At 31.4% G+C, this 14,765-nt stretch overlaps 2 protein-coding genes across 2 annotated transcripts; both read right to left on the reverse strand.

Annotated features, from left to right (window-relative positions):
• Nucleotides 1-1,359: 1,359 nt before the first annotated feature.
• On the reverse strand, nt 1,360-11,927 carry LOC112093944 (probable transcription factor At4g00390). Its single transcript, XM_024173559.1, has 4 exons — nt 11,897-11,927; nt 11,228-11,504; nt 2,846-3,560; nt 1,360-1,400 (listed from the first exon to the last, which is right to left on the reverse strand). Exons 1-4 carry the CDS (start codon nt 11,925-11,927, stop codon nt 1,383-1,385), a joined length of 1,041 nt encoding a protein of 346 aa, XP_024029327.1. The 3' UTR covers nt 1,360-1,382.
• A 137-nt stretch (nt 11,928-12,064) lies between these two features.
• Nucleotides 12,065-14,765, reverse strand: LOC21402317 (ribosomal RNA small subunit methyltransferase NEP1). Its single transcript, XM_024173574.1, has 8 exons — nt 14,622-14,765; nt 14,081-14,355; nt 13,855-13,947; nt 13,496-13,640; nt 13,288-13,398; nt 13,124-13,206; nt 12,983-13,040; nt 12,065-12,276 (listed from the first exon to the last, which is right to left on the reverse strand). The coding sequence occupies exons 2-8, from the start codon at nt 14,327-14,329 to the stop codon at nt 12,197-12,199; spliced, it is 819 nt and encodes a 272-aa protein (XP_024029342.1). The 5' UTR covers nt 14,330-14,355; nt 14,622-14,765; the 3' UTR covers nt 12,065-12,196.

Genomic DNA, 14,765 nt, shown 5'->3' on the forward strand with positions numbered 1-14,765 from the left:
ACTTTTTTACTACACTAAAAAGCTCTCACATAAAGTCACATTTCAACTCAAATCAATGAACTAAACGGGCCCGTAATTATACCTATTTATTACTCTCTTAATAGATGAGTTCTTTTTAAAAAAAAATTAATAGATCACATTTAAAAAGGAAAAAAGAGAATATTAGATAGTAAATTATTAGGATAAAATCATTTTGGTATCTTATGTTATAGTGAAACATACTCTTGGTACCCTTTACTTTTTATAATATTAAAGCGGTATTTCGACATTTTTAAAAACATCATTTTGGTATATAAAAATTAATTTTTGAGACGTAAAATGATCTTAACACATTTCTATCTATGAACCAAAAACTAATAAATGTAGAAAGAAATATGAACTATTTAATTTTGTTGTTTTTTTTTAAATATTTTAATGTTTTAAAATATTTTGATTTTTAAAAAAATATTGGTTTTTATTTAATTAATTAGAAAGGTAGCTTACACATTACATGTCTTAAAAATCAACTTCAAAGTATCAAGCAAATTTAAAAAAAAAAAAAAAAAAAAAAAAAAAAAAAAAAAAAAAAAAAAAAAAAAACAAACGTTAAGATACCATTTTAATATAGTAAAAAATACAGAGTCCCAAAAAAGTGTTTTGCTATAATACAATATATTAAAATGATTTTATCCCTTTTTATTTTTAGGACGTTTTCAAAAACATAACCGAGTACAATTTTATTCTTTCTTTAAACTCAAACCAATCTCTTTGTTCAATAGTGCTTCAACATGGCAAGAATGATAATCTGACGCTGTCTTGTAAGGCATGGATTTTTGAAGGAAAGGGTTTGGAGATAGAAGTAGTGGAACATCTTGGGAGAGGGTTTAGAGATTATAAATTGCTATCAACGTTGCGGATCTCACCCTTGAGGCCCCAGAAGTAGTATCTTAGAAGATATCAGAGACGTCTTCATAATTAAATAGTTAATTATCTAATCTGATTACACAGTTAAAAGTGATAACCTTCAACATTATTAAGCAGTTCAATAAAGAGATGGAAACAACTAAACGACGTGATTTTTATTCTCTTTTCCTAAGTCATCATAAGTAATTAACAACAAATTTCAGAATTAGCAAACACTACAAACAACGAGAGAAACAGACAAAGAAATGGAAACTCCTAACATGAGTTATCAATTCAAAACGTCATCATAAGTATCATTGCAATACAAGCCTCGTTCATTTCACAGAGTTTTCAATTACAATTTACTACGGTTAAAAACTCTCACAAAAAGACACTTTTAACTTTTTCTACTACAGTTAAAAGTTCTCATATAAAATCACATCTCAGTTTAAATTAAAAACTCGAATCAGTGAACTAAACGAGGCCACAATATGCTGCGCTCAATAAGTCACCAGAAACTGCCAAAAAAGGAAGCAAAAAACATATTAGAGTGTTTTCTTCTTCTAACTATAAACTAACGGTTAGAGAACCAAGAATATTAACAACAAACTAATCTAATAGTTTAATGTCTGAGTACCAAGAAGGTTGCTTACACACGCGCGCGCGCGCATGGAATGTTTTAAAAAAACACTTTCACAGTGATCTAATAGTTTAAGACAAATTTAAATAGAATTAACTATTATTAAGTTTTTTGTATTTTCATAGTTTTCCAATTCAATTGTCATTCAGTTTTGCCCCCCAAAAATTGAAGTGATTGAGCACCGACTACCAAAACAAGAAATACTTGTATTCAAATCTGAGACATTAGTTCAAAAATACGGTAACAATTGGATATAACATACACCCCAGTTAGAATTTGATAAAACAAAAATGTTAACCAATAAATTATTATAAACTTCGATTCTCAAACCATTCTGTTCTTCCTATTCTCAGGACGTATTTACACAGAATTTAACTAAAGGTGAACTCATAACGGTTTATCAATATAGAAGAAATCGTCACAAAAATCTACATAGCTTAACACACAATATTACAACCTTAGTATCAACAGATTCCACATGGGAAAAGATTTTATGCATATAAACTAGAAGCCTATGGCTCTTATGAACCAGTAAAATCTAGGAAAACATTGAAAAAATACAAAGATATTGAGTAAAAAATGATGTCCAGAGAGAATAGGCAACTATCCCCACTCAGAATGCAAAGCAAACACTAGACCAACTACAAAACATGTTCAACCAGAAAACATATTTGAGGTGTACACAGAATTATTATTAAGACTCCATTGAAAGAGAAAAACCGATTACCCTGACCACTGGAAGAAAAGAAATTTCATTGCAGCAGATCCAATATCACAATAGAAGATAGCCAAAGTAATCAACAAATAAAAGCTTAATCTTGATATACAAACATTCTTAACTTATATACGGATAACAAAAGTTAACGCAAGCAATTAGTTGTCTAAAGCTCAACTGTACTTGAAACTTTGAGTACTTAAAACAAGCAAAATAAGAATGTTAATGTCCGGTAAATGAATGATAGAACAAGGAAAACCATAACCGCAACTAATTGAAAAAACTAAACATAACATCGAACATTATGAGCAACTTCATAAACAAAGGTAAAACGTACAAGCAAACCAACATTCGTAACATAACTAAATAGTTACTTATCTAATCTGATTACACAGTTAAAAGTGATAACCTTCAACATTATTAAGCAGTTCAATAAAGAGATGGAAATAAGTAAACGACGTGATTTTTATTCTCTTTTCCTAAGTCATCATAAGTAATTAACAACAAATTTCAAAATTAGCAAACACTACAAACAACGAGAGAAACAGACAAAGAAATGGAAACTCCTAACATGAGTTATCAATTCGAAGAGTCATCATAAGTCATACCTGATCAATACTTTTCTCAACAAAAAGGTCCAATTCAGCAAGGCACAGCTTCTCCCACTTCGCCTCCCCCTCGGCTTTCTTCGATTCCAAAATCAAGTCAAGTCCATGCTTCACCCTATACTCCGGCCAGCTCAAACTCGCCGAAGCGCCAGCCTTTCGATCAATCTCAGCCATTTCGATTCCCGCCAGAGCCACGGCCGACGAAAGCGCCTCCGACTTGACTTTCTGGCCACTCTTTGCTGCGCCTTTCGAGTTCGGCTCTCCGCTGCCCCAAATCCTCTTCGACAGCTGGAAGGCCGCCATCTCGTGAGGCTTCGTTGGGTTGATCTTCTTTCGCGAACTCTTCTTCAGCCTTCGAACCTTATCACTGAGCCGCGTCTTCGAAGCACCGATTTGTAGCGACTTCTTAATGAAATCGTGAAATTCGTTCATGTCGGCGACGGCGGGATCTGCACTCCTCTTTGCGGTGAAGTCGATCATCCCCTTCAAGATAGCGGTCTCGTCATCTTCGCTCCACACCCTCTGAAAGAGAACCTTCTTCGAGTCGTCTCCTTCCGACTTCTTCGGCTCCGGCTTCTCCTCCTCAGAACCGCCGTTCTCGGCGTTGGAGTGGCTCCCCCTTGTCCCCCTTGGTCCGCTTCGTCGATTGCCTCGACGTAGTCGCCGGGGGCTTCGGTTGGGACTTCTTGGCCTTCGGCGGACTCTCCTCCTTGGACTTCATGTTCATTTCATGTTCCTCGTGTTCGGAGCCGGAGGTTTCTTCCGACGAGGCTACCTCTCCCTCGGAAGAAGAAGAATCCGCCGGGGGATCCTCGTGATAGAGTGGTCGCATCTAATTTTATCCGTTAAAAACTCTCAAAAATATCATATCCCAATGCAAATTAAAAATTCAAATTTACTACACGAACGATCATCGTTTTTCGTAGTGGTAAATAGGTGACGAGTGTGTCCGTTAACATGCCATCCTGCCTTTTATAGACTTTTTCTTTTCTTTTTTTTTCTTTTTCTCAGGGAACACTTTAAGTCCTTTTAATTTATTGATTCGAGTTGAGATATAATTTTATGTAAAAAAAATTTATAATAATAAAAAAATTAAATGTAATTATTTCTGAGAGTTTTTTATTATAACAAAATTTAAATTCTAAACTCGAATCGGTGAAATGATAATAAAAAAAAAACTTATTACACATTCAACTAACAAAATTTATTCATTTCTAAAAATTATTGTGCTCTAAAAAGTATAAATATATATATATATATATATACAATTACAACATTTTTTTTAAAGAGGTGTTATTTATTTTATTCTGAGAAGTGCGTTGTATTACCTATGGTTGAAATGCATGAAAGAGTCGGAATTGATAGTTTTGATGAATTGCTAGGCATTGATCGTGAGTTTTGATTATTAAACACATAAGTTCTTTAGATAAATAATAATAATAATAATAATGATGATAATAATAAAATTTTGATGTTTAATTTCATAGGTTAAGTTTAAATAATGATTGTAAATTAGTGACTACCATTATTAAGAAAATATTAAGGTTTTGGCTTGATATCTTTCTTCATGCATGCATATATAATTTTGGTTGAATTTTTGTTTTACTTTTTGCATTCTGACGTTATTTTTTTTAATCAGTTTATTCTCTTGCATATTTTGTCATTATTAAGATTATTTAATAGGATTTTATATCTCTGTCTTTTCGATTACTTTGTTGTTATATAAAGTATATTGCTTTGTTTTACGCATTGTCTTGGAAAAAAGGAAGGTATATTAAGCCCCGTTCACTTCGCTGATTTGAGTTTATAATTTGAGTTGAGATGTGATTTTATGTGAGAGTTTTTTACTGTAGTAAAAAAGTTAGATGTAATTGTTTATGAGAGCTTTTTACTGTAAAAAAACTCAAATTCTAAACTCAAATTGCGAAATGAACGAGGCCTTAACCTTTCGTATTTACTTTGACTTTACAGTTGTTTCCAGAGTCACTTTTATACCATTTATATTTACTTACGTTGCATACTTTTTTTTTTCCTGACCATTTACTTTGGTTGCTCTATAACATTTTTACGGCTGTGTGTTTTTATTGATTATGCCATTTAATTTATTTTTATTTTTCAGTGTAAACTGTTTTTGCTATTTATTTGCCCCTATTTCTTTCCAAGTACTTTTGGAATTTTTCTTAATTCGGCCATTTTTATTGGCACATTCACATTTGTTTTGACTACTGTTGTTGGTTCGAATCATCATTGATCAATTACAAGATTTTAATTGTTGGCTACTTTTGTTAACAAAATTCATGATGAAAAATAATAGGAGATTCTAAAATTTTTAGGTAGACGATTTTCAAAAATTAAAAAAAAAAAAATAACTACCAACTCAAATTTCGGAGTTCCAATAATATAAATGCAAATGTGGTTGTGACTCAAGTGCTCTAACAATGTAGGTGACTGTTTTTCCAAACAATGGTGAAAAGACTATAGTGCCCATTAACATCTCATTTTATTTTTTATACACTTTTTCTATAATTAAATTTTTTATTACTAAATTATACATCTATAAAATTATCTTTGACACTAAGAGTATTTTAAATATATACTTATCACACACCCACCTAAACCAATTCTTCACATCTAAAAATTATTGTATTATAGAATATATGAGGTCTTTCAAAGTTCGGTTCAGTTCGCTGATTTGAGTTTTTAATTCGAGTTGAGATGTGATTTTATGTGAGAGCTTTTTACTGTAGCAAAAAAGTTAGATGTGACTGTTTGTGAGAGCTTTTCACTGTAACAAAACTCGAATTCTAAACCCGAATCAGCGAAATGAACTAGGGGCCCGTTTAGTTCGTTGATTCGGGTTTTTAATTCGAGTTGAGATATGATTTTATGTGAGAGCTTTTTACTGTAGCAAAAAAGTTAGATGTGATTGTTTGTGAGAGTTTTTTACTGTAGCAAAACTCGAATTCTAAACTCGAATTAGCGAAATGAAGAGGGCCTAGGCCTTAGTGATCCTCCATTTTTATTTAAACCATAATGATTATTTTTTATGGCTTTGATTTAATCGAGAGTAATGTCCTATCATTTGAATTACCTTTTCCTACAACCGGTTAATATGTCATTTAATACGTCATTTACACCCAACAAAAAACCCTTCGTTTTAATAATACCAATTATAGGGTGGAGGGTGTACATCGAACAAACAAACAATGTAGAGATGGTTTGAAAAAGAAAATAAAAAACTTTTCGGTTTGCAATAAGTAAATGCAAGCCGATGATTATCCTACTAGTAGGTTCTAGTAGTATTTTGAATATCAATGCCTACAACTCCATCAATACTTGAGCAAAAATGTGAAACATGGCAATAACATATATATTTAAAATGCATTGGAATTCAACTAAACTTTTTCGAAATTTATTTTTCTTGCCTTTTGAAATGCAAATGCATTAATCGATTGTTTATATTTGAGTTCATCTAATTATTTTTAATCAACAGCCAATATGACTAAGCTATTCAATCTTTAATATTTTATTGATCTTCCACATCAACAATCAAATGATCAACTTTTTAGCAATGCTATTTTCTTTGCTTTTTCCTACTTCAATTTTACTGATTCATTTAAATTAGTTTATTCTTGAGCTATTCACATATCTTATTACTTGTCACAAATTTTTTAAGAGCTCTTTTTTTTTTTTTAAGAATGAATCAAACTATTTTTTTTTTTTCTAGTTTCTATTAGACATTTGTTCCCAATAATTTAGGTTTGAAAACCAAATAATTACTCAATACAACATAAAAGATAACAAGATATAAAATAGCTATTATGAATGTCAAACAATAATGTTTTATAAAATTGGCAAGAAAGAAGTAAGAAATAAATACAAATTTGAGAACTTGAAAAACACTTAAAATAGTGTTGATGAGTGGAAAAATAGGAGGAGGTTGAGGCAATATATAGATTATAGTGGTTAGAGCTTTTTTAAAAAATATATATTTTTGCAGTGTATTAGCTTTTTTTTTTCAAGGTTTATTGTACTTAATGAGAAAAAAAAAGGAAAAAATTAGTTGGTTTAAAATAAAAGGAAAAAAAAAACTAAAAGAGTTAGCTGTTTAAAATAAATGAAGATATTTAATGTTGGTTTGGTTGATCTCTCCTAGAAAGAAGCATGATTGTATGCGCATGACGATTATCCACTTCCCCATGATCTCCCAAAATGCAGTTCCAAATTTTTAGGTCATTTAGTTTTTGCTTTTCAATTAATGTAAAATGCATATTATAGACATATATAATAAAGAGGAACATTAATTATGAATATCTAATTTGTTTACATTTAAATGTCTAAGCCAACTAATAATCTCTCAATCACTACACATAATTGATAATACTACTTTGCTTTTCTCAAGTACGAAGTCGAATGGCAATGGGTACTCGATCGTCGAAAACATATGTGTGTATATATATTTGTACTCTCACCGTGGTTTTGATGAATTATTAGTATCTCATTTTCTCTAATTAATTTTATTAGTTAATTCTTCCAAAAAAAATTAATTTTATTAGTTAACAATTGCAAATTAAGTTTCTATTGTGTAAATATTATGCATGGCAATATTACTTTCCTAGTAGGTTCGAAATTATGTCCGCCAAAGTCTAAAATTGTGTTTTTTATGTCTAAGTGTTGCATTTTTATAATTTATTTTATGTTGTTGAGGACTCATGTTGTGTCCAATAAAGCTTGCAATTGCATCCACTATAATTAAAAATAATATAATTTTTCTGTGAAATCCATCATCAAAGAATATTAGGAAAAAAAAATAAAAAAAAAGACAATAAGTAAAATAAAAGAACAAAAAATTAAAAAAAAATTAAAAAGAAGAAGAGCTTAAAGAGGAAATGTTTAAAAAAGAGAAGTAAGAGGCTTTTTTTGTATGGGTGCCACTTCAGCTTTTTAAATTTCACAATTTGGTTCTTTTTTTTTCTTAGCAACTGACCCCTTCAATTTAAAAAATCTTTGTAATTAAGGTCCAATCGAAAATATCATATCTTTTTTTTATGATTCTGATCACATGACGCACATGTGAGCGTCTGTGGAGAGCAATAATGGTCATTTCTCACCCTTTAAGCGTCTATTGAGTGCAATAACCTTTAATAATTAAGAGTTCTTTATAACAGTTGGTTGTATTCAGACACATTAGATGACTCTAAAATTAATATAACTAAACAAATAAGGTGGCAAATGGTCTTTATTGTACTCAACAAATGCTCATGTGCACATCACGTGATCAAAATTGTAAAAAAAATTGACATCGCTTTCGGTTGGACCTTAATTGTAAATATTTAAAAGTGAAAGGGTCAATTACTAAGAAAAAGAAGAATAAGGACTAAATTATCAAATACAATAAGTTGATAGGGATGTTCGTACCAAAAAGCCAAGGAAAAAAATAAGAAGAAAAAAGAGGCCAACATTTAGGGTGCGTTTGGTTCATAGATTAGAACTATTTTTGATTTACGTGTATTTTTTGTGAGAGAAAATACTGTAGCGAACCACGAACCATGATTCGAATCAGGGAACGAATCCATCTACCAAACATCACCTTAGCGTCCTTAGGAGCCGATTCGACTTGACAGCTTTTCTATATGTTATATTTTAAATTGATGTATTGATAGTTGTTAAAAGATGAACTATAAAAGAGCCCTAGGTAAAACTAAAAAATAAACATAAAAAGACAAAATAAAATTAGAAAAGAGCAAAACACGGTAAAAAAAAGTTAAACAGCAAAAACAAATTTATAAAATAAAAAAATAATAGAACAAAACATTTAAAAAAAACTAAAAATAAAAATAAAAATAGAAAAAGAAAAAAAAAAAAAAAAGGAGGAAGGTGAGGGAGGAGAGGGGAGTGATGATTAGTTACTACATGACAGTCTAGAAATTGTTCTGTGAGAACACTGTAAAAAGTTATGTGTAAAAATAACTTTTGATATAACATAAATTACATAAAAAATAATTAATTATAGACACATTTGAAGAAAATTGTTTTAACCATTAACAAAACTAAAATCACATAGAAGCATATGGGAAAAAAATTACTTTGGTAGGAGAAGTGAGCAAAAATTATTTTTAAAAAATTCACGTATAAAATAAAATTGTAAATTTACAAAACAAAAAATAAAAAAGTAAAACATTTAAAAGATGAAAAGAATTAAGTTGAAATACTAAAGAAGGAGAAAAAAGAAAAAAGAAAAAAGAAAAAAAAAAGAAAGAGGTGAGACCGTCAAGTAACAACTTAAGAGAAAAGTACTATCACAAGAGTCTTTAACCCTTTTATGTATTGTTATATATATATATATATATATATATATATATATATATATGTGTGTGTGTGTGTGTGTGTGTGTGTGTGTGTGTTTAAACTCGGTAGTCGGATTGAAAACGGTGGACACATGTACTGTCAATAAAGGAGACAACACTTGTTGGTTCATTCATCAAATGATTACTTTTTACCGGACGAGTCGGTTGTAGACTTAGATAGATATAAGTATTTAACTGATTCGAGGAGTATAAGAACAATTGTGTAGCATCGATTAAATGTGAAGAAGCAGTTTTTAATATATAAAAATGACATTGTAACTTTTCTAGATAGGAGTGTAATACTTAGTAAGGCCATATATGGTCTTGTTTAACACTGTATGTAACATTAGTGATTATTGTGGTAAAAACTTTTAAACGTGTTTATTGACAATATATGTTACTGAAACGTGTTTATTGACAATATATGCTACTTAAACGTGTTTATTAACATTTTGTGTGTAACATATAGGACATTATGTATAATATTGTGTGTAACATATGAGACATTATGTGTAACATGGTAGATTACATTTCTTTGTATATCAAAAATGGGATTTAAAAAAAAAAAAAAAAAAAACTATTTATAACTCATATCTAGTTTATACTCTGTGATTTTTGAAACGCATGAAAGAGAGAGTAAATTCTAATTTTTAAACGCAGATTATTTAGATTGATGATTATGATAATAATAATAATATTATTATTATTATTATTAATAAAATAATAAATAATATTAATAGTAATAGTAATAGTAATAATAATAATAAAGAAACAAAAAGCGATTTCATTTCTTTGATAGTTGATCTTATAGGTAAATAACAAAATCCAAAAAAGTGATAAAAGCGTTTTTTAAAGAAAAAATTTCACTTCATTAAAATATAGTAACATATTCATGGCCTGTTTAGAATAGCTTATGCTTGTACTTTTAAGTAATAGAAGAAGATAAGCATAAATTGGAGCTTTTTAATTAGTATTTGGATAATACCTGAAAAATGTTTTTATATTTAAGAATAGCTCTTGAACTTGTTTAGCTAAAAAAGTAAAAAGCACTTATTGTTACAAAAAGTAATATAATAAAACGATATGGATGTGATATTTAATTTGTTGTTCACAAATAAAAGGTTAAAAATATAAATAAAAAAACTTTTCATCAGCATTTTTTTCATTAGCACTAAGGAGATGACTTGTTCTAAAAGTGCTTAAAAAAGTCAAAAGCACTTTAAGATCGTGCATCCAAACAGGTTCAAAAGCTGCGTTTAGACTAAATAAGTCAAAAATAATTTTTTTTACGCCAATCCAAACAGCCCTCAAACTAATCGTAAGTGAGTACCACCTACAATGAAATTCAATCCTAAAAATTGACTAGATCCACCAGCAAAGACGAATTAAGAACAGAGGCAAAACACAAGTGTTGAGATCTAACGGGAAAAAATATGCTCGGCACATAAAGATTGAGCGCGACCAAAGAAACGTTTAAAGAAACGTTATTTTTTTAATACCCTGAGACTAAATTTTATAGCATATAATGTCCAAACTGCACATTTATTAATTAAATAAAAACTAATAACTTTAAAACTATTTTCTAAAGACATTTTAATATATTATGATTGTTTAATGTATAAATGTTTTAAAGTATTTTTAGATATATATATATTTAAAAAAATTGCTAGTTTATAGTTAGTTAGTGAGAAGGGTAAAATAGACATTTTGTCTCAAAAATCGATCTTAAAATACCAAAAAAAAAAAAACATTTCTTTAAATGTGAAAGTGCTTTTTCAATATTCTTAAAAACACAAAGTACCAGCAAAACGTTTCGTTGCTTGAATGTAATTTATCTTTTTTACTCGGTATTTTTAATTATAATTACAATTAATGGTGGAACCCTAAATAATTTCGCAAGGCTCACTGGTCTTGAGCTTGGTTCTAATTAATTTTATTTGTCAAATTCCATCTTTCTTAGCGAACATTACCCGACTAAGTTTTTGTTTTACTATGATTACATTAGTTTTAACAAGGGTGTGAGCAGTTAACAAACCTGAAGCAAATTACACTAGTTTTAACACTAGAAACAACCTTCAGAGCATCAGTCTCCGCCATCTGAATTCTCCAACCATTTTCTGCTGCAAACAAAAGGCCATCCCTCATCGCATGACACTCGGCAATGAACGGCAAGACCGAGCCAAAATGCCTCTTACAGAAAGCACCCAAGACTACCCCATTTGAGCTGTGAATCCCTCCTCCGGTTGAGAAAAAATCCGCCTGCTCGACGACAGCTGCATCAACATCTAATTTTAGTTCACCAGTAGGAGGAGCTGACCAAGAAGTTGGTTTCGAAACTTTAGGAGTCGTTCACGACATCGTTGGAATTCCGCCAGGTACAAGCTAGCATCCTCCAACAGCTCATTTAAAGGTTTTGAGATGTCATTGTGGACCTAGTACTAGGTGACAATCAATTTACACGCCTTCTAGATATCCAAAATTAAAATCCCTGAGGGCCTGAAAGAGAGGGCACAATTAGTGGTAGTGCAAAAATTGTGGCGGAGCAGAGGTGCTACGATGACAAAATTTGTCGGTGGAGGGGTGGAGGCAGTGTGACACCAGAAATCGTGGGCGGTCATCGGAGTTCGGATCAAACTCCATCTCCTCCATCACCACTACAAAATCATCCTCCAATCGTAATAGTAACTCCTATGCTTCTAATCACCTCCATCGCCTGTGCTTCTAATCACCTCCATTGCCGCTTCAAGACAGGAGTGTCTGTGATGAGCCGTCTAACCCTTGACTATGACAATGGTTACGTGCAAATCAAGTGTCAAAAACCGTCAAATTTTAACGATAAGTGATCAAAAGGACTAATGGTGCAACGCATTTATGAATTTGTCAATTGCCCTTTTTTTTAGGAACTAATTTTCCGAACATGTGAAGTTTAGGGGATATCCATACAAAAAAGCCTTATACATGTAAACTCATAATTATCCTGAATCTAACTCTTCAGGAGTGAGCTTCACAGAATATTCCACTTTGACTCCAGTGCTTGGCAAATCATTGTAATACAATATGCTGCACTCAAAGGGTAACCAGAAACTGCAAAAAAGGAAGCAAAAAACCAGTTAAGAGTGTCTTCTTTTTCCACTAGAAACTAAAAGTTACAGAACCAAGAATATTCACAACACAACTGTCAAAGAACCAAGAAGATTTCTCACACACACACAAACCACCTTTCTCCCCGATCTGATAGTTTAAGACCACTGTTTTATAAATGATTAAATTAACTATACTTTTGTTTTTTATTTGCATAGTTTTCCAAAGCAATTGTGCTCGGTTTTGGCCAAAAAATTGAAGTGATTGAGCACCAACTACCAAAAGAAAAAATATTTATATTCAAATCTGAGACATTAGTTCAAAAACACGGTAAAAATTGGATATAACAAACATGAGAGTTAAATTAGATAACGCCAAAATGTTAGCAAATACATTATTTGAAATCTCAAACCAGACTGTTCTTCATATATTAAGGACGCATTTACATGGATTAACTAAATTGTGAAATCAAATTTTTTTATAAATTATAGATGAAAGCATCAACAAAATCTAAGTAGCTTAACACACACTATTACAATTTTTCTAACAATCAAGATTCCAAGAATAAGCTCTGATGCTCGAAAAGTCCCACTGGTAAAATGCTAAGGATCAGAAAGTAACGATCGTGACATAAGCACGTGATTAACACAGTTAAAATATCTAGGATTCTATAGAAATACAAACAAAAAAGAGAGGTTATGCCTTTTACCTGCTATAAAGTCATCAATATAGTCCACATCAATCTTCCCATGGGCCATTGCACCAACCTGAAATGCAAAGTGTTGAGAAAAGCAAGTTTATCAAAGTAAATGTAGTATATAGCTATGCCACTTTGTTACATGATACATACCACGAAAACATGATCCATATCATTGCTAGACGCGGCCACATAATCTCGTATTTTAACTAATTTTTCAGAACTGTATGAGAGACCTGTCATTCAGAGGTTATTGTCATTCTCACTAATACCATAATATGCAAACAACTGGAAAATGTATCCAGATTCTAGCTCACCTATTTTGCGAGAGTTGACAGGCAAATACTGCGTTACCGGATTCTTGATGACACGCAAAAGCTTCTCCCGCTTGCCCACAGCACTTATACTCAGCTTTTGCAACAGTTGCACTGCGTACATGACGAGTGAGCAAACAGATTTATCAGGAATCTTAAAAGAGAAGAACAAAGACAAACTAAAAATTTATGGAAAGATAACTAAACTCACACATGATCCCGGCAAATCGTTTAAATGTCCTCGGTATACGGACAAATGGTTTAACTTCAATAAGAACACCCAACTCCGTTCTCACATACACAGCTCGTAACCTCCCAGCTTTATTAAGTGGGCTATCTAGGATCATTAGAAGAGCCTGTAGGTTTCAATGTTTAAGATTATACAACAATTTTCAAATAACAGAATAGTCAATCCTAACACACCTAATGTATAGATCATTCATTACTTTTCCAAATGGAAACTATAGCAATTTTTAATCTACTCAAAAGCTTCCATTAGCTAGTACAGAAAATGGTCCTCGGAATCAAAATGTATTCCAAAATAGTATCGGGAATCCTTGTTGTGCAAACCTGATGTGCAATATCAGGCCTGTAATCTGCAGGATTCTTCCCCTTTTTCCGCAAGAAATCCGAATGATCGTCGGAGTTCAGAAGCTTGTAATCCTGCATCAACAATATAAGTTAAAGATACATAGAAAAACTAAACAAAGCAAGAAAATTGGTTAAAAGATTCAAAACAAAAACAAAGGCAGAGGCAACATAGTATTAATGAGAAGTAAAACTTGTGAATTACTACCTTTCCAACTTTTCCAGCTTCCAAAGAAGCTTTCTCAAGGATAAAGATAACCCCATTCTTGTTTCTGTCGTTTTTCTCACTTGGGGCAAGCGGAATTCCTTCTAAATCAACTGAAACACCCTCTTCTTTTTCAGCTTCTTCTATTTTTTCCTCTTCTTTCTCAACTTCTTCTACGTTTTCCTCTTCTCTGTCGTATTTCTCATTTGCCCTTTTCCTCTTCTTCATTTTATCCGCATATGGCCGTCCCATTCTTAACCCTCAATGTCACTCTGGATCTACGTACCAAAAAATTAAAAAAAAAAAAAAAAAAAAAAAAAAAAAAAAAGGGTTTAAAAAAAAAAAACACCCAAAAACCCAAAAAAGAAAAAAACCAAAATGCTAAGAAACCGCAAAACCTTAGTTTTTTTTTTGCTAAAACATGTCGGAGTTAATTTGTTCAATTCTGTGCATAGAATCGTGGAAATACTGATCGTGTTCCAAAACAAAAGGAAAAAGAGTGATTGCATAAAGAAGGGTGTTTTGAACGAGACGCATGTATTACCTGAGAGGCCGAAAAGATCGAGATGGCGTTTCTGGGTTTCTCTGGTTATGGTGAGAGATGAGGTTAGAGAGGGAGAAAAACTTTTCTAGGGTTTAGCCGTGAATTGGAAATTAGTAGCGATTTTTGGCTTTTTTTTTTCGGGGC

The sequence above is a fragment of the Morus notabilis genome, unplaced genomic scaffold, assembly GCF_000414095.1.
Source record: "Morus notabilis unplaced genomic scaffold, ASM41409v2 Scaffold583, whole genome shotgun sequence".
Lineage (NCBI taxonomy): Eukaryota > Viridiplantae > Streptophyta > Magnoliopsida > Rosales > Moraceae > Morus > Morus notabilis.

Bases quoted from the DNA above. Each gene is read 5' to 3' on its own strand.
- LOC21402317 (XM_024173574.1), bottom strand. From the start codon at position 14,329: ATGGGACGGCCATATGCGGATAAAATGAAGAAGAGGAAAAGGGCAAAT. The intron at 13,948-14,080 runs GTAGTAATTCAC...TTGTTGATGCAG, and splicing joins AAGCTGGAAAAGTTGGAAAG to GATTACAAGCTTCTGAACTC. The intron at 13,641-13,854 runs GTTTGCACAACA...TGAAACCTACAG, and splicing joins GGCCTGATATTGCACATCAG to GCTCTTCTAATGATCCTAGA.
- LOC112093944 (XM_024173559.1), bottom strand. From the start codon at position 11,927: ATGGAGGTGATTAGAAGCACAGGCGATGGAG. The intron at 11,505-11,896 runs GTGATTAGAAGC...CTTCTTGGTCAG, and splicing joins TAGAAGCACAGGCGATGGAG to CTCCTCCTACTGGTGAACTA. The intron at 3,561-11,227 runs GTTTGTTAACTG...ATGAACATGAAG, and splicing joins ACTAGTGTAATTTGCTTCAG to TCCAAGGAGGAGAGTCCGCC.